At 45.5% G+C, this 22,418-nt stretch overlaps 1 protein-coding gene across 1 annotated transcript in view; it reads right to left on the bottom strand.

The window, feature by feature from the left end:
• The window catches only part of PRPF18 (pre-mRNA processing factor 18), a 61,691-nt gene extending 40,192 nt beyond the window's left edge, over positions 1-21,499 (bottom strand). Inside the window, exons 1-3 of the mRNA XM_069765183.1 lie at positions 21,366-21,499; positions 13,211-13,288; positions 6,738-6,842 (exon numbers count right to left, since the gene is read on the bottom strand). Coding sequence (XP_069621284.1) covers positions 6,738-6,842; positions 13,211-13,288; positions 21,366-21,431 — 249 coding nt within the window. The 5' untranslated portion in view covers positions 21,432-21,499. The remainder of the gene's footprint in view (positions 1-6,737; positions 6,843-13,210; positions 13,289-21,365) is intronic.
• Positions 21,500-22,418: the final 919 nt, after the last annotated feature.

The following is a 22,418-nucleotide window of genomic DNA, read 5'->3' on the forward strand; positions in this document are numbered from 1 at the left end:
TTTTGCTTTTTTTGTTCTATGTTGTATTTTTATGGATGAGCTTATGATATATGGCCCTTTTTTCTGGAAATGAATCTGCAATAGGCAAGCAGCTTGGGAGCAATAAGAAAATCGAAGACATACAAGACCACTGATAATATCCCTCGATCTGGGGCTCCACGCAAGATCTCACCCCGTGGGGTCAAAATGATCACAAGAACGGTGAGCAAAAATCCCAGCACCACGCGGGGGGACCTAGTGAACGACCTGCATACAGCTGGGACCACCGTAACAGACTACCATCAGTAACACACTATGTCACCAGGGACTCAGATCCTGCAGTGCCAGACGTGTCCCCCTGCTTAAGCCAGTACATGTCCAGGCCCATCTGAAGTTTGCTAGAGAGCATTTGGATTATCCAGAAGAGTATTGGGAGAATGTCATATGATTTCATGAAACAAAAACACGTCGTGCTTGGAAAAGACAGAAAGCCGAGTTGCATCCAAAGAACACCATACCTACTGTGAAGCATGGAGGTGGCAATATCATGCTTTGGGGCCGTTTCTCTGCAAAGGGACCAGGACTACTGATCCGCGTACATGAAAGAGTGAATGGGGCCATGTACCATGAGATTTAGAGTGCAAACCTCCTTCCATCAGCAAGGGCATTGAAGATGAAATGTGGAAGGGTCTTTCAGCATGACAATGATGCCAAGCACACCGCCAGGGCAACAAAGGAGTGGCTTCGTAAGAAGCATATGAAGGTCTTCGAGTGGCCTGGTCAGTCTCCAGATCTCAACCCCTATGGAGGGAGGTAAAAGTCTGTGTTTCCCAGCGACAGGCCCAAAACATCACTGCTCTAGAAGAGATCTGCATGGAGGAATGGGCCAACATACCACCAACAGTGTGTGCCAACCTTGTGAAAACTTAGGGTATGTGCACACACTGTGGATTTTGCTGCGGATCCGCAGAGGATTGGCCGCTGCAGATTCGCAGCAGTTTTCCATGAGTTTACAATACCATGTAAACCTATGGAAAACAAAATCCGCAATGCACATGCTGCGGAAAAAAACGCGCGGAAACGCTGCGTTGTTTATTCCGTAGCATGTCAATTTTTTGTGCGGATTCCGCAGCGGTTTACAACTGCTCCTCAATAGGATTCCGCAGGAGTAAAACCGCAGGTGGAATCTGCACAAAAACCACGGAAAAAACGCTGTAATTTTTCCGCAGTGCGGATTTACCAAAATCAGTGCAGACAAATTTGCACACCTTTCCGCAAAGTGTGCACATACCCTTACAGAAAATGTGTGACCATTGTCATTGCCAACAAAGGATAAATAAAATATTGAGATGAACTTTTGTCAATGACCAAAATACTTATTTTCCACCATAATTCGCAAAATAAATCTTGCCAAATCAGACAAAGTGATTTTCTGGATTTGTTCTCACTTTGACTCTCATAGTTGTGATCTACCTATGATGTAAATTACAGGCCTCTCTCATCTTTTTAAGTGGGAGAACTTGCACAATTGGTGGCTGACTAAATACTTTTTCCCCCACTGTATAAGGGACTGGCCCTGTTGCGAAGCACAAAGCAACAGGACAGAATTTGAACAGTCATTCAGTGCAGAGTCCCTTTAAGGGCGATACTTCTGGTACCTATCAGTACAACACAAGAGGGTTCACACAATTTAATATGAAGGTTCAATTCACATTGAAGATGCTTCATATGGGTAGTGCAACCTTGGATATTGGCATATCCACCAAATATCTTGCTTAATAAGTGTACTCAGAAATGGTGTCCTCCAAGTCTCATCTCAAATCTCATGGCGGCTGTCTAACAGTTCCCATACACAGACAAAAGAGGGTACAACCGAAGGCGTTTAGGTACCTTCCATCAGAGGAGGTCAGGGAAAAGAAGGGTAAGGTAATTTCAATTCTAACCCCCAACTCTTTTGTTCGAGGCAGACTTCGTTTAAAAAACACGTTAACGTTCAGTGTATGAGGAGGTCGAGAGGGTATGGGCCTGTGCACAGGTTGCAGATTTGTAGCGTTATTTTTGGTGCAGATTTGTCACAAAATTTGAAGGGTGTCCTGATACCAGCAAAGTGAATGAGAATCCTGAATCTCATGCACATATTTATTTTTCACTTGCAGATTTAAGGCTATCTGCACACATTGAGTATTTGATTGTAGAAAGTTCTGCAACGTTTCTGTATATCTAGGAATTTTTTGGCAGCAAAAACGTAACGGGAAAAAATAGGGCGGTTTTGAAGCGTTTTTGCATGCATTTTTGGTACAGCAATGAATGCTTTTTGTAGCTAAATATATTTGAAAAAATAAAAAACAAAGTTGCGATACAATTTCCTTGTTCAACACTTTTATGCTTGTTTGCCCCGCCCAGTTTTAAAATACCAGCCCACAACTTCCCCAGAAATAGCACTTAGCCCAGGCTCTTCCAGATGCCCTGGTGCAGTCACATCAGGGTAAAGGGGTTACGGTCAGCAGCTGTCACTGACACAAAGACCTAGGTTTAGTAATGAAGAGGTGTCAGCCAGACACCCTTCATTACTAAGTCGGTAAGTTAAGAGTTAAACACACAGCATAAAACAGGCACATTCTTTAAATATTTAGATTAACCCAAAATAGGTTGACAGTAAACCAAGGGTTAAAGCGATGTCCCACGTTGGTAAAGCGATATCCCATGCTCCGATTGTCCACATATCGGACGAGACTTGCCAATGAAAGTCAAAAGGTGCGAAAGAAAGAAAAAAATCATAATAATTGCATGTTACTCGGACTATGCAAAAGTCACCCGATTTTTACACACCCATGTCCTTGAAAACCCGACTTTTCAAATGCCGCATTCAGTAAAATCACATTGTGACCTGACAAAATAGAACAGGTATATGCACACAAAATAGATAGATATAAATATGTCAGTCCCGTATATAATTAGTACTGTGCTTGTGTAGCTTACTGAACACGTATTTTATTACTAAATAAATTATTTTCTGAAAAAAAAAATGGCGTGGGGTCCCCGAAATTTTATTAACCAGCAAAGGGAAAGTGGACAGCTGGGGTCAGATGTTTATAGCCTGGGAAGGGGGTAATACCCATGGAGCTTCCCAGGATAACAATATCATCTCACAGCTGTATACTTAGCCATGACTGGTTATTAAAATGGGGGACCAAAAACAAATTACATAGAGTCCCCCTATCTATATATATATATAATTGTCTAAGGGTTTTTCCGTCTGTCTGTCCTGGAAATCCCGGCTCTCTGATTGGTCGAGGCCGCCAGGCCTTGACCAATCAGAGACCGGCACAGCATCGACGTAGAAATCCCGCGTCTCTGATTGGTCGAGGCCGCCAGGCCTCGACCAATCAGCAACGGGCACAGTGACGATGATGTCATAAAGGACGTAGACATCTCACGTTTCTGATTCAGCGACGGTCACAGTATCGACGTAGATGTCATAATGGTTGCCATGGCGACGATGATGTCATAAAGGTTGCCTCGACCAATCAGCGACGGGCACAGTGTGCCGCGAATTCTGGAATCATCATTGTCCATATACTACGGGGACATGCATATTCTAGAATACCCGATGCATTAGAATCAGGCCACAGTCTAGTCTATATATATAATTGTCTAAGGGTTTTTCCGTCTGTCTATCTGTCTGTCTGTCTGTCTTTCTGTCCTGGAAATCCCGGCTCTCTGATTGGTCGAGGCCGCCAGGCCTCGACCAATCAGCGATGGGCACAGTCTGCCGCGAATTCTGGAATCATCATTGTCCATATACTACGGGGACATGCATATTCTAGAATACCCGATGCGTTATATATAATATATATAGTATATATATATATATATATATATATATATATATATATATATATATATATATATATATATATATATATATATATATTATATAGTATATATATATATAATTGTTTAAGGGTTTTTCCGTCTGTCTGTCTGTCTGTCCTGGAAATCCCGCCTCTCTGATTCCAATCAGCGACGAGCACAGCGACGATGAAGTCATAAAGGACGTAGATATCCCGCGTCTCTGATTGGTCGAGGCCAATCCTGGCCTCGACCAATCAGCAACGGGCACAGCGACGATGATGTCAAAGGACGTAGAAATCCCACGTTTCTGATTCAGCGACGGGCACAGTATCGACACCGCCAGGCCTCGACCAATCAGAGACGGGCACAGCATGGCGACGATGTCATAAAGGTTGCCTCGACCAATCAGCGACGGGCACAGTCTGCCGCGAATTCGCCTCAACCAATCAGCAACGGGCACATTATCGACGTAGATGTCCTAATGGTTGCCATGGCGACGATGATGTCATAAAGGTTGCCTCGACCAATCAGCGACGGGCACAGTCTGCCGCGAATTCTGGAATCATCATTGTCCATATTCTACGGGGACATGCATATTCTAGAATACCCGATGCGTTAGAATCTGGCCACAAACTAGTAATTAATAACCAGCAAAGGCTAGGCACACAGCTGCGGGTTGATATTAATAGCCTGGGAAGGGGCCATGGATATTGACCCCCTCTCAGACTAAAAACATCAGCTCTCAGCTGCCCCAGAAATGGAACATCCATAAGGTGCCTTGCACTTCCTATTTGCACTAGTACGGTGGCAAGTGGGGTGATCGTATTGGGGTTGATACCACCCTTGTTTTGTCAGGTGACATCAAGCCCAGAGGTCAGTAATGGACAGGCGCAATTACTAACCCCATATTGATATTGTATTAAAAAAAAAAAAAAAACACACACACACACACACACACGATAAAGTCCTTTATTTGAAAAAAAAAGAGACTCCTTATTGAATCTTAATTCAACCATACCCATGTCAACACGCAGTCCACTGAAGCCAACGTCTCCTGAAAATGAATTAAAATAACAATATTCTTCACCTGTCCGAAGTGAAAAGATAATCCATAATGTCCCACGATGATCCTGATGACTATGAGAGCACTCACTGATGTGACTGCTCTCAAGGACAGCAGGCTCACACTGACACAGAAGGTAATCACTCCTGCAGTGTGTAGCACTGAGTTGCAGTAAGAAAGTTCACCAGAGTTCATCATCAGCTGATGAGCCCCGGCAAGGTCACTGACGGCAACTCTGCTGCGTGTGAACTTTTTCAAGCAGCGGTGCCATAAGTAAGGTCAGATGATGATCTCCGGTGTACTTTAACACCACAATGCAGGAGTGATTACATGCCAGTGTCGCTGGCTGCAGAGTAGAGCAGTCGCGTCAGCTGATGTGACTGCTCTACAAGTGATTTGAATCGTCGGGGGACAGTATGGATTACAATTGATATTTGAGGGATATGGTGGTTTATTTTTTCTCTTTTCCAGGTGACATGAGAATCGGGGAAAAGGCGTTAAGGCGAGTATATGGTTTTCTTTTTGTTTGTTGGGTTTTTTTTGTAATCAGTGAAAGCAGGCGTCAGCTGCTGAGCGTAGTAGTCTCTCAGCAGCCGACGCCGGTGACTTGTGGTACGCTTTTTATCACGGATCACAGTCACATCTGCGGTGTCATGCTGATATCTGACAGCGTGACCCCGCAGCGCTCTGCCCAACGGTGACGATCTTACAGGCAGTAACATTACGGCCGATCAAAGCCGCCGCGTGGGTGTTTCTCACACAGTCACACAGATGACCAGCATGAGAAACACCCGATATGAAGACCGTAAAACGCAAGAAAAAACCTCATCAAATTCACAAACATTTTTATACCTGCATTTCTGCTGCGTATTTGACTGCAGATTTCACTCATACTAATGAGTGAGGAAAAAAATCGGCTACAAAAACGCACATATCTGTTCTGTTGCATGAAAGTATATGAACACATTCAGCGTATTTTCTCATTTGTGTGCTTTTCTTCTCATTATCCAACGACCCCTAGTACTGGCAGTTAGAGCAAGCTTATCCATTCTTCTATAGCACATGAATTGCAACAGCACTTGATCAGAAATGTTGCAAGTCTTTTTTTTTTTTTACATTTATGAGTTTGTGAAATTCGTGTTCCATGAGTTTTTAAAGTTCTTTTTGAGCGAAAATAAAAACACAACATATTTTACTTTCAGCATACTAAATTTTGATATAAACAACACCGACCCCACAATCGAAAATGCTCTGTATGCAAATTTAGAGATTTTACTGAAGACTTGAAAACTGGTTGCAGAATTATTTTTGCCATTAGAAATACCATAGACAACACAGCCAATCTTTGTGAGACACAGGCCTAACTCTGGTAAGGCTTCTTTCACACTAGCGTCGGAATCTCCCCGTCGCAATGCGTCGGGGAGAGATTCCGACGCTAGCGTTTAACGCTTTGCACATTGGGTGCAGCGGATGCATTTTTCCGGCGCATCCGCTGCCCCATTGTAAGGTGCGGGGAGGTGGGGGCGGAGTTCCGGCCACGCATGCGCGGTCGGAAAAAGCGGTCCGTCGGGAGAAAAAAACGTTACATGTAGGGGTTTTTTTTCCCGACGGTCCGCCAAAGCACGACGCATCCGTCGCAAGACGGATGCGAAGTGTGAAAATCCGTCGCAAATGCGTTGCCAATAGAAGTCTATGGGGAAAAAAAGGCATCCTGCAAGCACTTTTGCAGGATGCGTTTTTTCTGCAAAACGACGCATTGTGACGGATTTACAAAAAACGCTAGTGTGAAAGTACCCTAAGAGACTACCAGTACAGTTGACTAGTAGTTTCCACGGCTCACCTCCTGCCTAGACAGAGTCATAGGCAATTTTTCTTCTGCCAGCTCCAGATCCAACACAGGGTTGTTTGATGTTGAAGGATTTTCTTCTTCCTCTTGATTTTGAACCTGATGGTAAAAACAAGAAACAAAACATTTCTATGTAAATCAGTGCAAAATAAACAGGTCATACAAAACTGTACTACACATACTAACATGGAAAACTGAGCAGTGCTAATAAATATCAATTAAAAAGGTGAATTCTCAAGGTTATAAGTTATCCCCCATCCTACTGATGGGGGATAACGTCCCAATAGTTGTGGGTCTAACCATAGGAACCTCATCAATCCTGAGAACCAGGGCTCTGAAAAGCTCAGGGTAAATACACCAGTGGTCAATCACATACAATGCCATTCCATTCATTCTAAAACATCACCACTGGAGGTCACCAAGTGCTTTGCATGGTTGGTCTTTGGCATTCCCATAAGATTGAATAGAGTGGCATTGCGCATTATAGACCAACGTTTGATTCACATGAAGCTCTTCAGAATCCCACTTCTCTTGAATGGTGGGGGGGGGGGGGGAGGAATCTCAGAGATATGATACCCAGCGGTCACTAAGCTAAACCCAATCCCATGAATAATGGCATATTCCAAACTTGAGAATATCCCTTTAAAACATGCTTTTCTAGTCTATTCCGTTGGCTGATACTGAATAATTTGACTATTTCCACCCCATGCAGCAAAAAGATACAAGTGCTTAAATATTTTGCCAACAGGTTCCGGTAGGGAAATACGAGAAATAATGTTTCAATGGTTAATCTACAAGAAGCCATTACAAAACTGAAATTAGTGGGTGCATCTGCCCAATCATAGGACAAGGGGGAACAAGCACATAAAAAGCAATTCAGCTTGTCAAAGCCGTTGTGGTAAGGTCAAAAAGGCTATGCAAAGAAAAATGGCATCGGACCAACAAAGTTGACTAATAAGCAAACAGCGCACTGAAAAATCTTGGTATCTTAAAATGCTTAGTGTTAGTCCGCTATCTGACCGGTTTGATTCACATAGTCAGCATGCAGGCAGATAAATGCATATGATGCTGCACGCCCCTGTACACAATGCCATCAGCTGGATTAGTGTCTCACTGACAGCCTGCCCTGCACTGAATAGTGTTTATACAGTCATGGCCAAATGTATTGACACCCCTGCAATTCTGTCAGATAATACTCAGTTTCTTCCTGAAAATGATTGCAAACACAAATTCTTTGGTATTATTATCTTCATTTAATTTGTCTTAAATGAAAAAATACAAAAGAGAATGAAGCAAAAAGCAAAACATTGATCATTTCACACAAAACTCCAAAAATGGGCCAGAGAAAAGTATTGGCACCCTCAGCCTAATACTTGGTTGCACAACCTTTAGCCAAAATAACTGCGACCAACCGCTTCCGGTAACCATCAATGAGTTTCTTACAATGCTCTGCTGGAATTTTAGCCCATTCTTCTTTGGCAAATTGCTCCAGCTCCCTGATATTTGAAGGGTGCCTTCTCCAAACTGCCATTTTTAGATCTCTTCAGAGGTGTTCTATGGGATTCAGGTCTGGACTCATTCCTGGCCACCTTAGAAGTCTCCAGTGCTTTCTCTCAAACCATTTTCTAGTGCTTTTTGAAGTCTGTTTTGGGTCATTGTCCTGCTGGAAGACCCATGACCTCTGAGGGAGACCCAGCTTTCTCACACTGGGCCCTACATTATGCTGCAAAATTTGTTGGTAGTCTTCAGACTTCATAATGCCATGCACACGGTCAAGCAGTCCAGTATCAGAGGCAGCAAAGCAACCCCAAAACATCAGGGAACCTCTGCCATGTTTGACTGTAGGGACCGTGTTCTTTTCTTTGAATGCCTCTTTATCTCCTGTAAACTCTATGTTGATGCCTTTGCCCAAAAAGCTCTACTTTTGTCTCATCTGACCACAGAACATTCTTCAAAAACGTTTTAGGCCTTTTCAGGTAAGTTTTGGCAAACTCCAGCCTGGCTCAGCCTGGCTTTTTTTTATGTCTCAGGGTAAGAAGTGGGGTCTTCCTGGGTCTCCTACCATACAGTCCCTTTTCATTCAGATGCCGACGGATAATACGGGTTGACACAGTTGTACGCTCGGACTGCAGGGCAGCTTGAACTTGTTTGGATGTTAGTCGAGGTTCTTTATCCAACATCTGCACAATCTTGCGTTGAAATCTCTTGTCAATTTCTCTTTTCCGTCCACATCTAGGGAGGTTAGCCACAGTGCCATGGGCTTTAAACTTCTTGATGACACTGCGCACGGTAGACAAAGGAACATTCAGGTCTTTGGAGATGGACTTGTAGCCTTGAGATTGCTCATGCTTCCTCACAATTTGGTTTCTCAAGTCCTCAGACAGTTCTTTGGTCTTCTTTCTTTTCTCCATGCTCAATGTGGTACACACAAGGACACAGGACAGAGGTTGAGTCAACTTTAATCCATGTCAACTGGCTGCAAGTGTGATTTAGTTATTGCCAACACCTGTTAGGTGCCACAGATAAGTTACAGGTGCTGTTAATTACAAAAATTAGAGAAGCATCACATGATTTTTCGAACAGTGCCAATACTTTTGTCCACCCCCTTTTTTATGTTTGGTGTGGAATTATATCCAATTTGGCTTTAGGACAATTCTTTCTGTGTTTTTTCATTTAAGACACATTAAATGAAGATAATAATAACAAATAATTTGTGTTTGCAATCATTTTCAGGAAGAAACTGAGTATTATCTGACAGAATTGCAGGGGTGTCAATACTTTTGGCCATGACTACATCATTTTGTGCTAAGGAGTTAACATTATATATATATATATATATATATATATATATATATATATATATATATATATATATATATATATATATATATATATATATATATATATATATTACATTACAGAATATTAATCTGAACCTGAAGATTTCAGCTGGACCAACCATTTACCTTGCAGGTATGGGGTCTTTCCAACTCTACTTCAACATATTACGTTGGAGAAATAAGGATCAGGTATGTTCAATTTCAAAGCACATCTTTGTCCCCGGAGGAGACAAGTCTCCAGAGTTGTCTGGAGTCGGCATACTGCCCTCTCCCAATTGACAACACATTAACATTTTAGTATGGGGCGGATCAAGAAAAACACCGGACGACCAAACCAAATGAGAATTAGTTGACAGCCATTCAATATTTTGTAGCAGCTGACAGGTAGAGCATAGCAGCTCTTGTTCCTCTGAATCTGAAGAATTGAATAGAGATATGCTTTTGAGCACCAGAGCAATTAACAGTTGATTGACAGGGTGTCATATCACCACTGTTTATTGATGACTTCTATATAGGTCATCAATATGATCTCTCCATACGATAGGTCATTAATATGGACAACCCCTTTAAAGCTGAGGAGAACCATTATTTTCCTAATTGCTAGCACTTTAGGAGAATTAAACTTGGCTCTTCGACCACACTGCTGATTATCTAATTCTACATAATCAAATAAAGTGCTGCTTTATAAGCATCATTATTATATTTTTTGGACAATAAGATGTACCTCATTATGGGACGTATCCAAGTTTTTAACACCAGAAAATAGGAAAAATATTTGTCACTAATTAAAACTTTCCTAGTGGTATACAAAAGTACATGGGGTAATGTCATTAACTGGTACCATCATTTAGGGTTATTATTACTGCTAAATTATACCCTGCAGTGGCAAAGCCAGCAGCTTTCCCATTAATAGAGTTGATGGGTGAGTGCCAAGTCATCTTCAGTACTGGGCATTTACAGGAGGGTGGACAATTATCTCTATTGTAACAGTCATAAGTCAGATAAGTACCGTTACTGTATCCAGACTGAAATGCTCAGTAGTGACGCCTGATGAGGAGTATCAAGCAGCATGGATGTATATTTTATCCCCTTCCCTGCTTCACTCAGGCCTTTCATTGCTTCCACACCACACATTTTGCCCACCTAGAGGCTGGTGACAGTACTTCTGAGGTGTCAAAAAATAATCCTGCTTGGCAAGTAATTGAAGAGGCAGTTAGTGGATAAGCAAGGCCACAGCACCCACCACTAAGGCTACGTTCACATTAGCGTTACGCTAATGTGCGTCGCTGTTGCGTCGGCGACGCAGCGGCGACGCGCCCCTATGTTTAACATAGGGGACGCGTGCGTTGTTTTGGTGGCGTTTTTCGCCACGTGCGTCGTTTCCGACGCTAGCGTCGGACGCAAGAAAACGCTACATGTAGCATTTTCTGTGCGTCCGATTTTCGTCAAAAACGACGCACGCGTCGCAAAACGCGCGCGTTTGCGCGCGTTTTTCCGTGCGTCGCCGACGCGACGCTAATGTGAACGTAGACCCTCCTCCTAAAACTCCAGCAAGGTACTGATAATGGATGAGCACCTGAGAGATGCTGGGGGTGGTAGTGTGGCCCATGTGCTGCTCAGTATGAAGCCTAAAGATGCCGGATATTCCCATGTTCCTGTGAATAGAGACGTAAAAAAGACTGATGTTCAGGAACAGCAAGGAGTCTACTCTCTCTGGGAGGCACTGAGCCGAGAGCAGAGCACATTGAGGAGGTTGCTATGAAGATCATGGCAGAAATCAGGGCAAGTACATTTTTCCCTATCATTAGCAGACAAGAAGGTCGGGCATTGCAGAGTTCCTCTGTGTGCGAGATGTAAGACACATGCACTTTTTATAGTCCAAAAAACATGTTAACAGATAAAGCAGTCCATTAAAAAAAAAAAAAAAATGTTTTTCTATGTTTAAAGGGAACCTGTCACCCCCAAAATCGAAGATGAGCTAAGCCCACTGGCATCAGGGGCATATCTACAGCATTCTGGAATGCTGTAGATAAGCCCCCGATGTGTCCTGAAAGATGAGAAAAAGAGGTTAGATTATACTCACCCAGGGGCGGTCCGGTCAGGTTCTGGTATCATCGGTGTCGTGGTCCGGGGCCTCCCATCTTCTTACAATGACATCTTCTTGTCTTCACACTGCGGCTCCGGCGCAGACGTACTTTGTCTGCCCTGTTGAGGGCAGAGCAAAGTACTGCAGTGCGCAGGCGCCGGAAAGGTCAGAGAGGCCCGGCACCTGCGCACTGCAGTACTTTGCTCTGCCCTCAACAGGGCAGACAAAGTACGTCTGCGCCGGAGCCGTGGCGTGAAGACCAGAAGAGGGCGTCATCTGATGAAAATAGGAGGTGCCGGACCCGGACCGCGACACCCACGACAGCGAGACCGCCCCTGGGTGAGTACAGTCTAGCCTCTTTTTCTCATCTTTTAGGATACATAGGGGGCTTATCTAAAGCATTCCAGAATGCTGTAGATAAGCCCCTGATGCTGGTGGGCTAAGCTCATCTTCGATTTTGGGGGTGACAGGTTCCCTTTAAAGTGTGAAATCTAATGAGGTTACCCCTTCATCTAAAGTTCCTAGGAATTTATATATGAGCTTGCACTGATTAAGGCTGATGGAGCAGATTCAGGACCTGCCTCTATATACAGCGGATGTCATGAAGGGGTCAAAATGAGAGTCTAGACACATGGAGTTTTGGGAGTCAAAAGTAAGAGTATATTAAGCATCGATCTTTGTTTCTGCTCCCTACCTAATAACCCAAAATTTTGGCTAAATATAAAAAAATTGCTTTATCACAAAGCAGGCTAAACAAGTTCAGCAGGAGAGAATAGAGAAACAATGCACTATGGGAGGCTATCAAATAGGACATTTTGTACAGGCTTATTAGATATGAAATGTATGTGGTTAGGTCACAATCTATGCAATTGTCAAAAATGTGCGGAATGGTGAGAAATAAAATTTTATTACAAACTTAATAGGTGTGAATTGGAAAGCTTCATTATCCAGTGTCCATGCTGCTAGACACATCAAGACATCACATGCTTAGCGCCTTAAGCCAAATGACAGCACACTATCAACAGCAGTCATTTCCAAAATGGTTTTCTGTCGTCACAGGTAAGATAAAGTCAAAAACCATTTGGACAATGTAGCCAGAAGTGAAGCATGCATTCCCAAATCCTACCTTTTGTGCTGGCTTCTCACTTAAAGGCTAACAATTGTGACAGATTAAACAAAGAGAAATGTTATAAAACATAGTATGAAGACAAGACAGAATAGAATTTAATAAGGGTTTTCTGAAATTATGGAAAATTGGATTGAAAAGGGGAAGAGCTCACTCTAAAATGATAAAAGGCCCAGACCTTACCTGATCAATCCCCTACTGAGAAAGTATCCACCAATGACATTCCCAACGATCAAAAAATACTGCTGCAGCCAATCACTGGCCTCAGGAATACACCGCTAAGGACAGAGATTGACTGCAACACAGTGAACAAAAGCTGGTGGGAACCGTATGAGTTTATTGCATTTTCCCCTTTCTTCTCTCAATATTTCCTGATCTCGGAAAATCCTTTCAAGACGCAAAGGGTATTTTATACCTTGTATCCACATCTTTCAAAATAGGCCTCTCTTTCTTTTTCAGCAAGTTCACTGCGTTTAAAATACTTCTTACTTTCCTGGAACAGAAAAAAAAAAAAAAAGACGTTTATGTCTTCAAAAAGAAATTAAAGCAATGCATTTTCCTAAGAAATAGAATTAACTTAATAGATTGTTACAACTAAAACTGGCCTCATTCCCTCTAGATTCCTAGCTCATTATGCTACAACTAGCTATTGAACCCGTTCTACGCCCGGGTGGCGAGCATTTATATTGGTATATGGTCTCCATCATGTGCTGCTGCCATCCTGCGCCCGTTCTGTCATGCGCTGCTGCCATCCTGCGCCCGTTCTGTCATGCGCTGCTGCCATCCTGCGCCCGTTCTGTCATGTGCTGCTGCCATCCTGCGCCCGTTCTGTCATGTGCTGCTGCCATCCTGCGCCCTTTCTGTCATGTGCTGCTGCCATCCTGCGCCCGTTCTGTCATGCGCTGCTGCCATCCTGCGCCCGTTCTGTCATGCGCTGCTGCCATCCTGCGCCCGTTCTGTCATGCGCTGCTGCCATCCTGCACCCGTTCTGTCATGTGCTGCTGCCATCCTGCGCCCGTTCTGTCATGTGCTGCTGCCATCCTGCGCCCGTTCTGTCATGTGCTGCTCCCATCCTGCCCCCGTTCTGTCATGTGCTGCTCCCATCCTGCCCCCGTTCTGTCATGTGCTGCTGCCATCCTGCCCCCGTTCTGTCATGTGCTGCTGCCATCCTGCTCCCGTTCTGTCATGTGCTGCTCCCATCCTGCTCCCGTTCTGTCATGTGCTGCTGCCATCCTGCTCCCGTTCTGTCATGTGCTGCTCCCATCCTGCTGCCATCCTGCGCCCGTTCTGTCATGTGCTGCTGCCATCCTGCGCCCGTTCTGTCATGCGCTGCTGCCATCCTGCGCCCGTTCTGTCATGCGCTGCTGCCATCCTGCGCCCGTTCTGTCATGTGCTGCTCCCATCCTGCGCCCGTTCTGTCATGTGCTGCTCCCATCCTGCCCCCGTTCTGTCATGTGCTGCTGCCATCCTGCCCCCGTTCTGTCATGTGCTGCTGCCATCCTGCCCCCGTTCTGTCATGTGCTGCTGCCATCCTGCCCCCGTTCTGTCATGTGCTGCTGCCATCCTGCCCCGTTCTGTCATGTGCTGCTCCCATCCTGCTGCCATCCTGCGCCCGTTCTGTCATGTGCTGCTGCCATCCTGCGCCCGTTCTGTCATGCGCTGCTGCCATCCTGCGCCACTATTGTATTATGTGCCCCCCATAAGACACTCCAGTGTGTATGCCCCCATATGCTGCTGCCATATAAAAAAAAAAAAAAAAATACCATACTCACCTATCGTCCGGCTCCACTGCAGGTGTCTTCAAGAAAATGGCGCCGGAAAGCGCGGACTGCGCAGGTGTCGATTCCGGCAGCAGGAATCGGCGCCTGCGCAGTCCGCGCTCTCCGGCGCCATTTTCTTGAAGACACACCTGCAGTGGAGCCGGAGTGTGTCTTCAAGAAAATGGCGCCGGAAAGCGCGGACTGCGCAGGCGCCGATTCCGGCAGCAGGAATCGGCGCCTGCACAGTCCGCGCTTTCCGGCGCCATTTTCTTGAACACACACTCCGGCTCCTCTGCCTGTGACTGGACTCTGTCACAGCAGAGGAGCCGGGAGACGGAGCCGCACGCAGCGCTGGAACGGAGGACAGGTGAATATACTTAAGGTACCTTCACACATAACGATATTGTTAACGATATCGTTGCTATTTGTGACGTAGCAACGATATCGTTAATTAAATCGTTATGTGTGACAGCGACCAACGATCAGGCCCCTGCTGGGAGATCGTTGGTCGCTGAATAAAGTCCAGAACTTTATTTCGTCGCTGGACTCCCTGCTGACATCGCTGGATCGGCGTGTGAGACACCGATCCAGCGATGTCTTCACTGGTAATCAGGGTAAACATCGGGTAACTAAGCGCAGGGCCGCGCTTAGTAACCCGATGTTTACCCTGGTTACCATGCTAAAAGTAAAAAAAAACAAACACTAGATACTTACCTACAGCTGTCTGTCCTCCAGCGCTGCGCTCTGCACTCCTCCTGTACTGGCTGTGAGCCGGAAAGCAGAGCGGTGACGTCACCGCTCTGCTTTCCGGCTCCCAGACAGTACAGGAGGAGAGCAGAGAAGCAGAGCACAGCGCTGGAGGACAGACGGCTGTAGGTAAGTATGTACTGTTTGTTTTTTTTTACTTTTAGCATGGTAACCAGGGTAAACATCGGGTTACTAAGCGCGGCCCTGCGCTTAGTTACCCGATGTTTACCCTGGTTACCGGCATCGTTGGTCGCTGGAGAGCGGTCTGTGTGACAGCTCTCCAGCGACCAAACAGCGACGCTGCAGCGATTCGGATCGTTGTCGGTATCGCTGCAGCGTCGCTAAATGTGAAGGGGCCTTTACCCTCCCTCCTGGCGCGTCCACGGTCCCTGACTCTCCGGTGGAGATCGCGGTATGCGTTCAGTGCTTACGCATACCGCGATCTCCTGGGAGCGTCACTCTGTGGGGGCCAGACTGCGCCGGCGCTTGCGCCTGCGCAGTCTATAAAGGCTTCGGACAGAGTGACGCTCCCAGCATTATATTATAGATGTTCTGGACATCACCCTCTGATTACACCGTTTGTGCTCATTGTTTATTATGAGTGATGAGCGAGTATGCTTGTTATTCGAGTTTCTCAGAGCATGCTCGGGTGATCTCCGAGTATCAGAGATTCAGTTTATGTCCCCGCAGCTGCATGATTTGCGACTGCTAGACAGCCTGAATGCATGTGGGGATTACCTGCTTGTTAGTGAATCCCCACATGTATTCAAGCTGTCCAGCAGCCGCAAATCATGCAGCTGCGTCGACAGCATGCTCGGAGAAACTCGAGTAACGAGCACACTCGCTCATCACTATTTATTATCTTATTTTAATGCCGGATGATATAATATCCGGAGAAAATGTCCTTGGATTGTGCTATACATTTCCTACTCCATATATAGCATTGACTGTATTTTTAGGGTTATGTGCATACGACATCCTTCAAATGCTGGGTTAATCTCTGAGCTTTTCAGGCAAAAGGCGTTTCCGGAAAATGCTAGCAGTATTTTATCTGAAGAACCTTTATTGGCATTTGTTAGGCTAGGTTCCCATTGCGTTAATGGGACCGCGCTAACGGACAGCGTTGAATGGCGAAATTAACGCCGTGCAACGTGTCCGTTAGCGCGCCCATTAACAGCAATGGGGACGCGCATCACTAGCGCGTGCCATTTTCGGCACGCGCTAGCAATGTGCCTGTGTTTTGTGGCGCGCTGCGGACGCTGCTTGCAGCGTCCGAGGCGCGCCCGCGGTCCGTTCCCCGCTCTCGCAGATCGGAGATCTGCGAGAGCGGGGACGTTTAACGCGACCCCTTTACAACACATTGCGTTAGCGCAATCCGCTAGCGCTAGGCGCTAAACGGATTGCACTAACGCAATCTGAAACTAGCCTTAGGCCTATTATAGCAGGGGGTTTGGTACAAGGCTGTGGAGTCTGTGTCCATTTTGGTGGTATCGGTATAAAAAGGACCCACTCAGACTGCTAAAATCTATAAGACATTGGGTACAGTAGTACAATGCAGGACGTGCTGTAAATGTTTTCATAGGAAATGTTTTCTATTTTTCTATACTGAACCCACCTGAAGAATGGACAGGAAACATCTTTTAACAATTTTGCGGTTTTGGAAACCTGAAGCGGTTAAAATAAGCTCAAAAAGCTGAACCTAATTATAGCGAGCCTTTATATATAGCAGTGTATATGCTCAACATTTCTTTAACATTTTTGCACGTAGATCACAACGTTTTCGCCTGAAATAGATGTCGCATGCACATTTACTTGTACTTGAAAAACTTGAATAAAAAATGTATATATATCCATCCTCATAATATGCTGCCATTTTTTACACAGTGGATATTACTGTAATCATTGGTGGACTCCCTCATGAACACAAGGGATTTATCACTTTGGGTCCACTGTATTCGGTTTTACGTGCTATAAAAAAGCAACTGTATTTTATGTGCCGCTTGGCCTCAGGGTAGGTGCACACAGTCAGGAATTGGCAGCGCTATGGACACAACACATGTCCGCTCTGTCCAACACAGGTGAATGAGCATGTGTTCATTGACCCGTACAGAATCACCGCATCCAATACATTCTATGGGAGACATTTATCTTGTCGGAGACGCGAGTCTCAGCAAGATAAATAGACATGCTGTGGTCTGGAAAGACGCGCCGCATGTCCGTCTCCGCAGGCATCTAGACGCATAGTGGGCATAGGATTTCTTGAAATCCCATCCACTGTGCTGTAACAGCTGGACGCTGCAGGTTGAACGCTGCGCAAGTACACGGAATCCAATTTGCAACATTTACCTATCGTGTGCACCTACCCGTAGAGCTCAATGGACCCTTCATGAAATCTGCTGCTCTCTGATCATAGTATACTGCCAGAGCCACCTTACTCCTCTAAGGTAAACCTAGCAACACAAGAGATTTCAGATGGCCGTTTTGGGAATGATTGGTCATTCATAGTTGTTCTATGAAGGTTGTCATTTTAGAACACTGTCACAGGTTAAAAGGGGAAAAATAAATAAATAAAAAAGGCTGAGTGATGTAACAACATGACAGCATCCAATGAAGATATGAAACCATATTGGCCATGCATCTATCAGACTCATGAAATGGCGCCGATGGTTAGGCCTTTTCAAAAATCCAAAACCTTTAACCAGGACAGTTTAGGAACACATACAAATCTTATCACAAGGGTGTGAATACTTGCTAAATGCACTTGAATCAGTCACCAGGTTTGTGCTTTGTAATCTGAGGACAGCATGAGGTATGGGTTAAAACATTGCTTTCATCGATGTGTCACTAAGCAGGATTGTGCACAGTAACCTACAGTGTCAGGTCATCACCGTTATACTGATTAATATGATACCTGGGTGATGAAATCCATCTTGTGGTTGCTGTCTAATCTTTATTTGCAGTTTTGAGTTAATGATATGCTCGTGCTCCGGGGCGGCCTGTGGGGGGGGGGTCTTCATGTCCTGCTCTGATTAGGTATAATGGAGCCTGCTGACAGGTCACTGATCCCTCACTGACCTGCCCCCTGGTTTACATAATGAATATTATATATACTTACTGAATATATGTACATAATGGGGGGAAAAAAACTTCTGCAGGCAAGTGCCAGTTGTGACACATGCACTGCAGAATAATCGCATATACAGTCATGGCCAAAAGTATTGACACCCCTGCAATTCTGTCAGATAATACTCAGTTTCTTCCTGAAAATGATTGCAAACACAAATTATTTGGCATTATCATCTTCATTTCATTTGTCTTTAATGAAAAAAACACAAAAAGAATTGTCCTAAAGCCAAATTGGATATAATTCCACACCAAACATATAAAAGGGAGTGGACAAAAGTATTGGCACTGTTCAAAAAATCATGTGATGTTTCTCTATTTGTGTATTTAGCAGCACCTGTAACTTACCTGTGGCACCGAAAATGTGTTGGCAATAACTAAATCACACTTGCAGCCAGGTGACATGGATTAAAGTTGACTCAACCTCTGTCCTGTGTCCTTGTGTGTACCACATTGAGCATGGAGAAAAGAAAGAAGACCAAAGAACTGTCTGAGGACTTGAGAAACCAAATTGTGAGGAAGCATGAGCAATCTCAAGGCTACAAGTCCATCTCCAAAGACCTGAATGTTCCTGTGTCTACCGTGCGCAGTGTCATCAAGAAGTTTAAAGCCCATGGCACTGTGGCCAACCTCCCTAGATGTGGACGGAAAAGAAAAACTGACAAGAGATTTCAACGCAAGATTGTGTGGATGTTGGATAAAGAACCTCGACTAACATCCAAACAAGTTCAAGCTGCCCTGCAGTCCGAGGGTACAATAGGGTCAACCCGTACTATCCGTCGGCGTCTGAATGAAAAGGGACTGTATGGTAGGAGACCCAGGAAGACCCCACTTCTTACCCCGAGACATAAAAAAGCCAGGCTGGAGTTTGCCAAAACGTACCTGAAAAAGCCTAAGACGTTTTGGATGAATGTTCTCTGGTCAGATGAGACAAAAGTAGAGCTTTTTGGGCAAAGGCATCAACATAGAGTTTACAGGATAAAAAAAAAGAGGCATTCAAAGAAAAGAACACGGCCCCTACAGTCAAACATGGCGGAGGTTCCCTGATGTTTTGGGTTGTTTTGCTGCCTCTGGCACTGGACTGCTTGACTGTGTGCATGGCATTATGAAGTCTGAAGACTACCAACAAATTTTGCAGCATAATGTAGGACCCAGTGTGAGAAAGCTGGGTCTCCCTCAGAGGTCATGGGTCTTCCAGCAGGACAATGACCCAAAACACACTTCAAAAAGCACTAGAAAATGGATTGAGAGAAAGCACTGGAGACTTCTAAGGTGGCCAGCAATGAGTCCAGACCTGAATCCCATAGAACACCTGTGGAGAGATCTAAAAATGGCAGTTTGGAGAAGGCACCCTTCAAATATCAGGGACCTGGAGCAGTTTGCCAAAGAATGGTCTAAAATTCCAGCAGAGCATTGTAAGAAACTCATTGATGGTTACCGGAAGCGGTTAGTCGCAGTTATTTTGGCTAAAGGTTGTGCAACCAAGTATTAGGCTGAGGGTGCCAATACTTTTGTCTGGCCCATTTTTGGAGTTTTGTGTGAAATGATCAATGTTTTGCTTTTTTGCTTCATTCTCTGTTGTGTTTTTTCATTTAAGACAAATTAAATGAAGATAATAATACCAAAGAATTTGTGATTGCAATCATTTTCAAGAAGAAACTGAGTATTATCTGACAGAATTGCAGGGGTGTCAATACTTTTGGCCATGACTGTATGTGTATGTAATTATTTTTTTGATGTTATTCATAAATTCCTAAAAAAAAAAAAAAAAAAATCAGTTTGAAAATGGCACCGGTTGCGCCTGCGCAGTATGAGCAATTGGTGATCCTATAGATGCTACTGTGCAGGGGGCGCCATCTTACTGGAAAAAAAAAATGTATTTCCTCCTCCAAGATGGCGCTGCCTGCGCAGTAGCATCTCTCGCCGATAGCTGATACTATGTAGGCGCGGCGGGCACCATTTTCAAACTGATTTTTTAATAGGAATTTATGCAGCAGCCCCTATGATAACGGTGGGGACAGCACATGTGAAAAATACTGATAGAACAGCCACTCACACACCTACCAATTCATGGAGGGGGTCAGCTAGTATTAGAACTGCACACGGATAAGGCTAGTACAGGGCGCCAGGCACACTGATGGAGTGCAGTGTCCGGCTTACAGCCTAGCAGTGATGCCCATACTATTACATTAGGTGGGCTGCCCAGCAGTGCTGTGGAGTCGGTCAGCTATACCTCTCAATTACCCTGACTCCATGACTCCAACTCCACAGCCCCCTACTGAGCATGTGCATAAAGTGCAGCACAGATTCATCTCCGCCAAAAGCCCAGATCCTTAGATCAGGGACAGAACAGACATTTATAGGACATTTCAGAACTTTCCCAAATTCTTATGAGAATATTTACAGCACGTCCTGCATCGTACTATGTACCCAATGTGGCATATATTTTAGGAGTCAGAGGTGGTGTATTTTATACCGCCCTCCCTGCCCAGCACTATATAAGTGCACCGGTCCTTTTTCTCTGAATTGTTTTTTATTTTAGAGCAGGGACTAAAGCACAATGGGGCACTGTGTGTTTGGCCAGAGTTACAGACCAAGAATTCAGGTATTTTCGTATTGCAGATGTTTTTCATTTTTCTCCTGGATGCAGCCCCCTAATGTGACAGTCTGGGCATCACTGCTAGGCTGTAAGCGGACCCTGCACTCCATCAGTGTGCCTGGCGCCCTACACTAGGTGACCCCCTCCATGAACGCTAGGGGGCAGTGGCGGCATTAGCAGTGTGACCCGCTGTTGGGGAATGAGGCCGTTCTGCAGTGAACGGTTCCGAGTTCTCCAAGAAAGCTCTGATGATCGCAGGATGTGCAGTGCTGCCGCCATAGCACTGGGAGCCCCGGCTACAGCCGCCACCACCTCGGCAGCGCCATGCCTCAGCTCCTCACCCCGACCAGCGCCTTCTCCTCCAGCTGCTTCCTCTTCCGCGCTATCTCAGCCTTCAGAATGTCCATGTCACCGGCTCACACCGCACACCGGCCACTCCATCCGCGCTCTACTTCCTGTTTACAGGGGAAAGGGAGGCGTCCGGCAGTGTGCACACCTACTGGGTCCTAGTGCTGCCTGATTCTGCGCATCTCGCCTAATGCGCATGCTCTGTGTGTGGCTCAGGACCCAGTGCGAGCTGTGCCCTGCTCAGATGTCGGCTCATGTACACCCTTCATAGACTCACTCTGGGGTCACACAGGCAGGCTGTGTGCCAGGGGCATGGTATTCCTTAAGAGTCTGGCCATCGCTGAGATTTCTTATTCAGCACTCCTCGAATATGCAGGCTACTATGTCCAGTGATTGGCTGCAGCGGCTCATGTGACCAGGGGAAACAGATTAAAGGGAATCTGTCACCTAATTTTGGCCCTACAAGCTTAGGCTACCGCCATCAGGGGCTCATCTACAGCATTCTGAAATGCTGTAGATAAGCCCCGATGTATCCTGAAAGATGAGAAGAAGAGGTTAGATTACACTCACCCAGGGGCGGTCCCGCTGCGGTTTGGGTCCTGCGCCTCCCATCTTCTTGCAATGTCGTCATCCTCCTTCTGTTGCGGCTCCAGCGCAGGCGTTCTGATTTGCCCTGTTGATGGCAGAGCAAGGTACTGCAGTGCGCAGGCGCAGGGCCTCTCTGACCTTTCCCAGCGCCTGCGCACTGCAGTACTTTACGCTGCCCTCAACAGGGCAAATCAGTACGCCTGCGCTGGAGCCGCGACAGGAGGACGTCATCGCATGAAGATGGGAGGTGCCGAACCCGGACCTGCGACGCTCTTCAGACCGGACCAGGACCGCCCCTGGGTGAGTATAATCTACTTGTTTTTCTCATCTTTCAGGATACATTAGGGGCTTATCTGCAGCATTACAGAATGTTATAGATAAGCCCTGATGGCGGTGGCCCAAGCTTATAGTGCCAAAATTAGTTGACAGATTCCCTTTAAAAGTTAATTCTGTCCCAC

The sequence above is a fragment of the Ranitomeya imitator genome, chromosome 4 (genome assembly GCF_032444005.1).
Source record: "Ranitomeya imitator isolate aRanImi1 chromosome 4, aRanImi1.pri, whole genome shotgun sequence".
Classification (NCBI taxonomy): domain Eukaryota; kingdom Metazoa; phylum Chordata; class Amphibia; order Anura; family Dendrobatidae; genus Ranitomeya; species Ranitomeya imitator.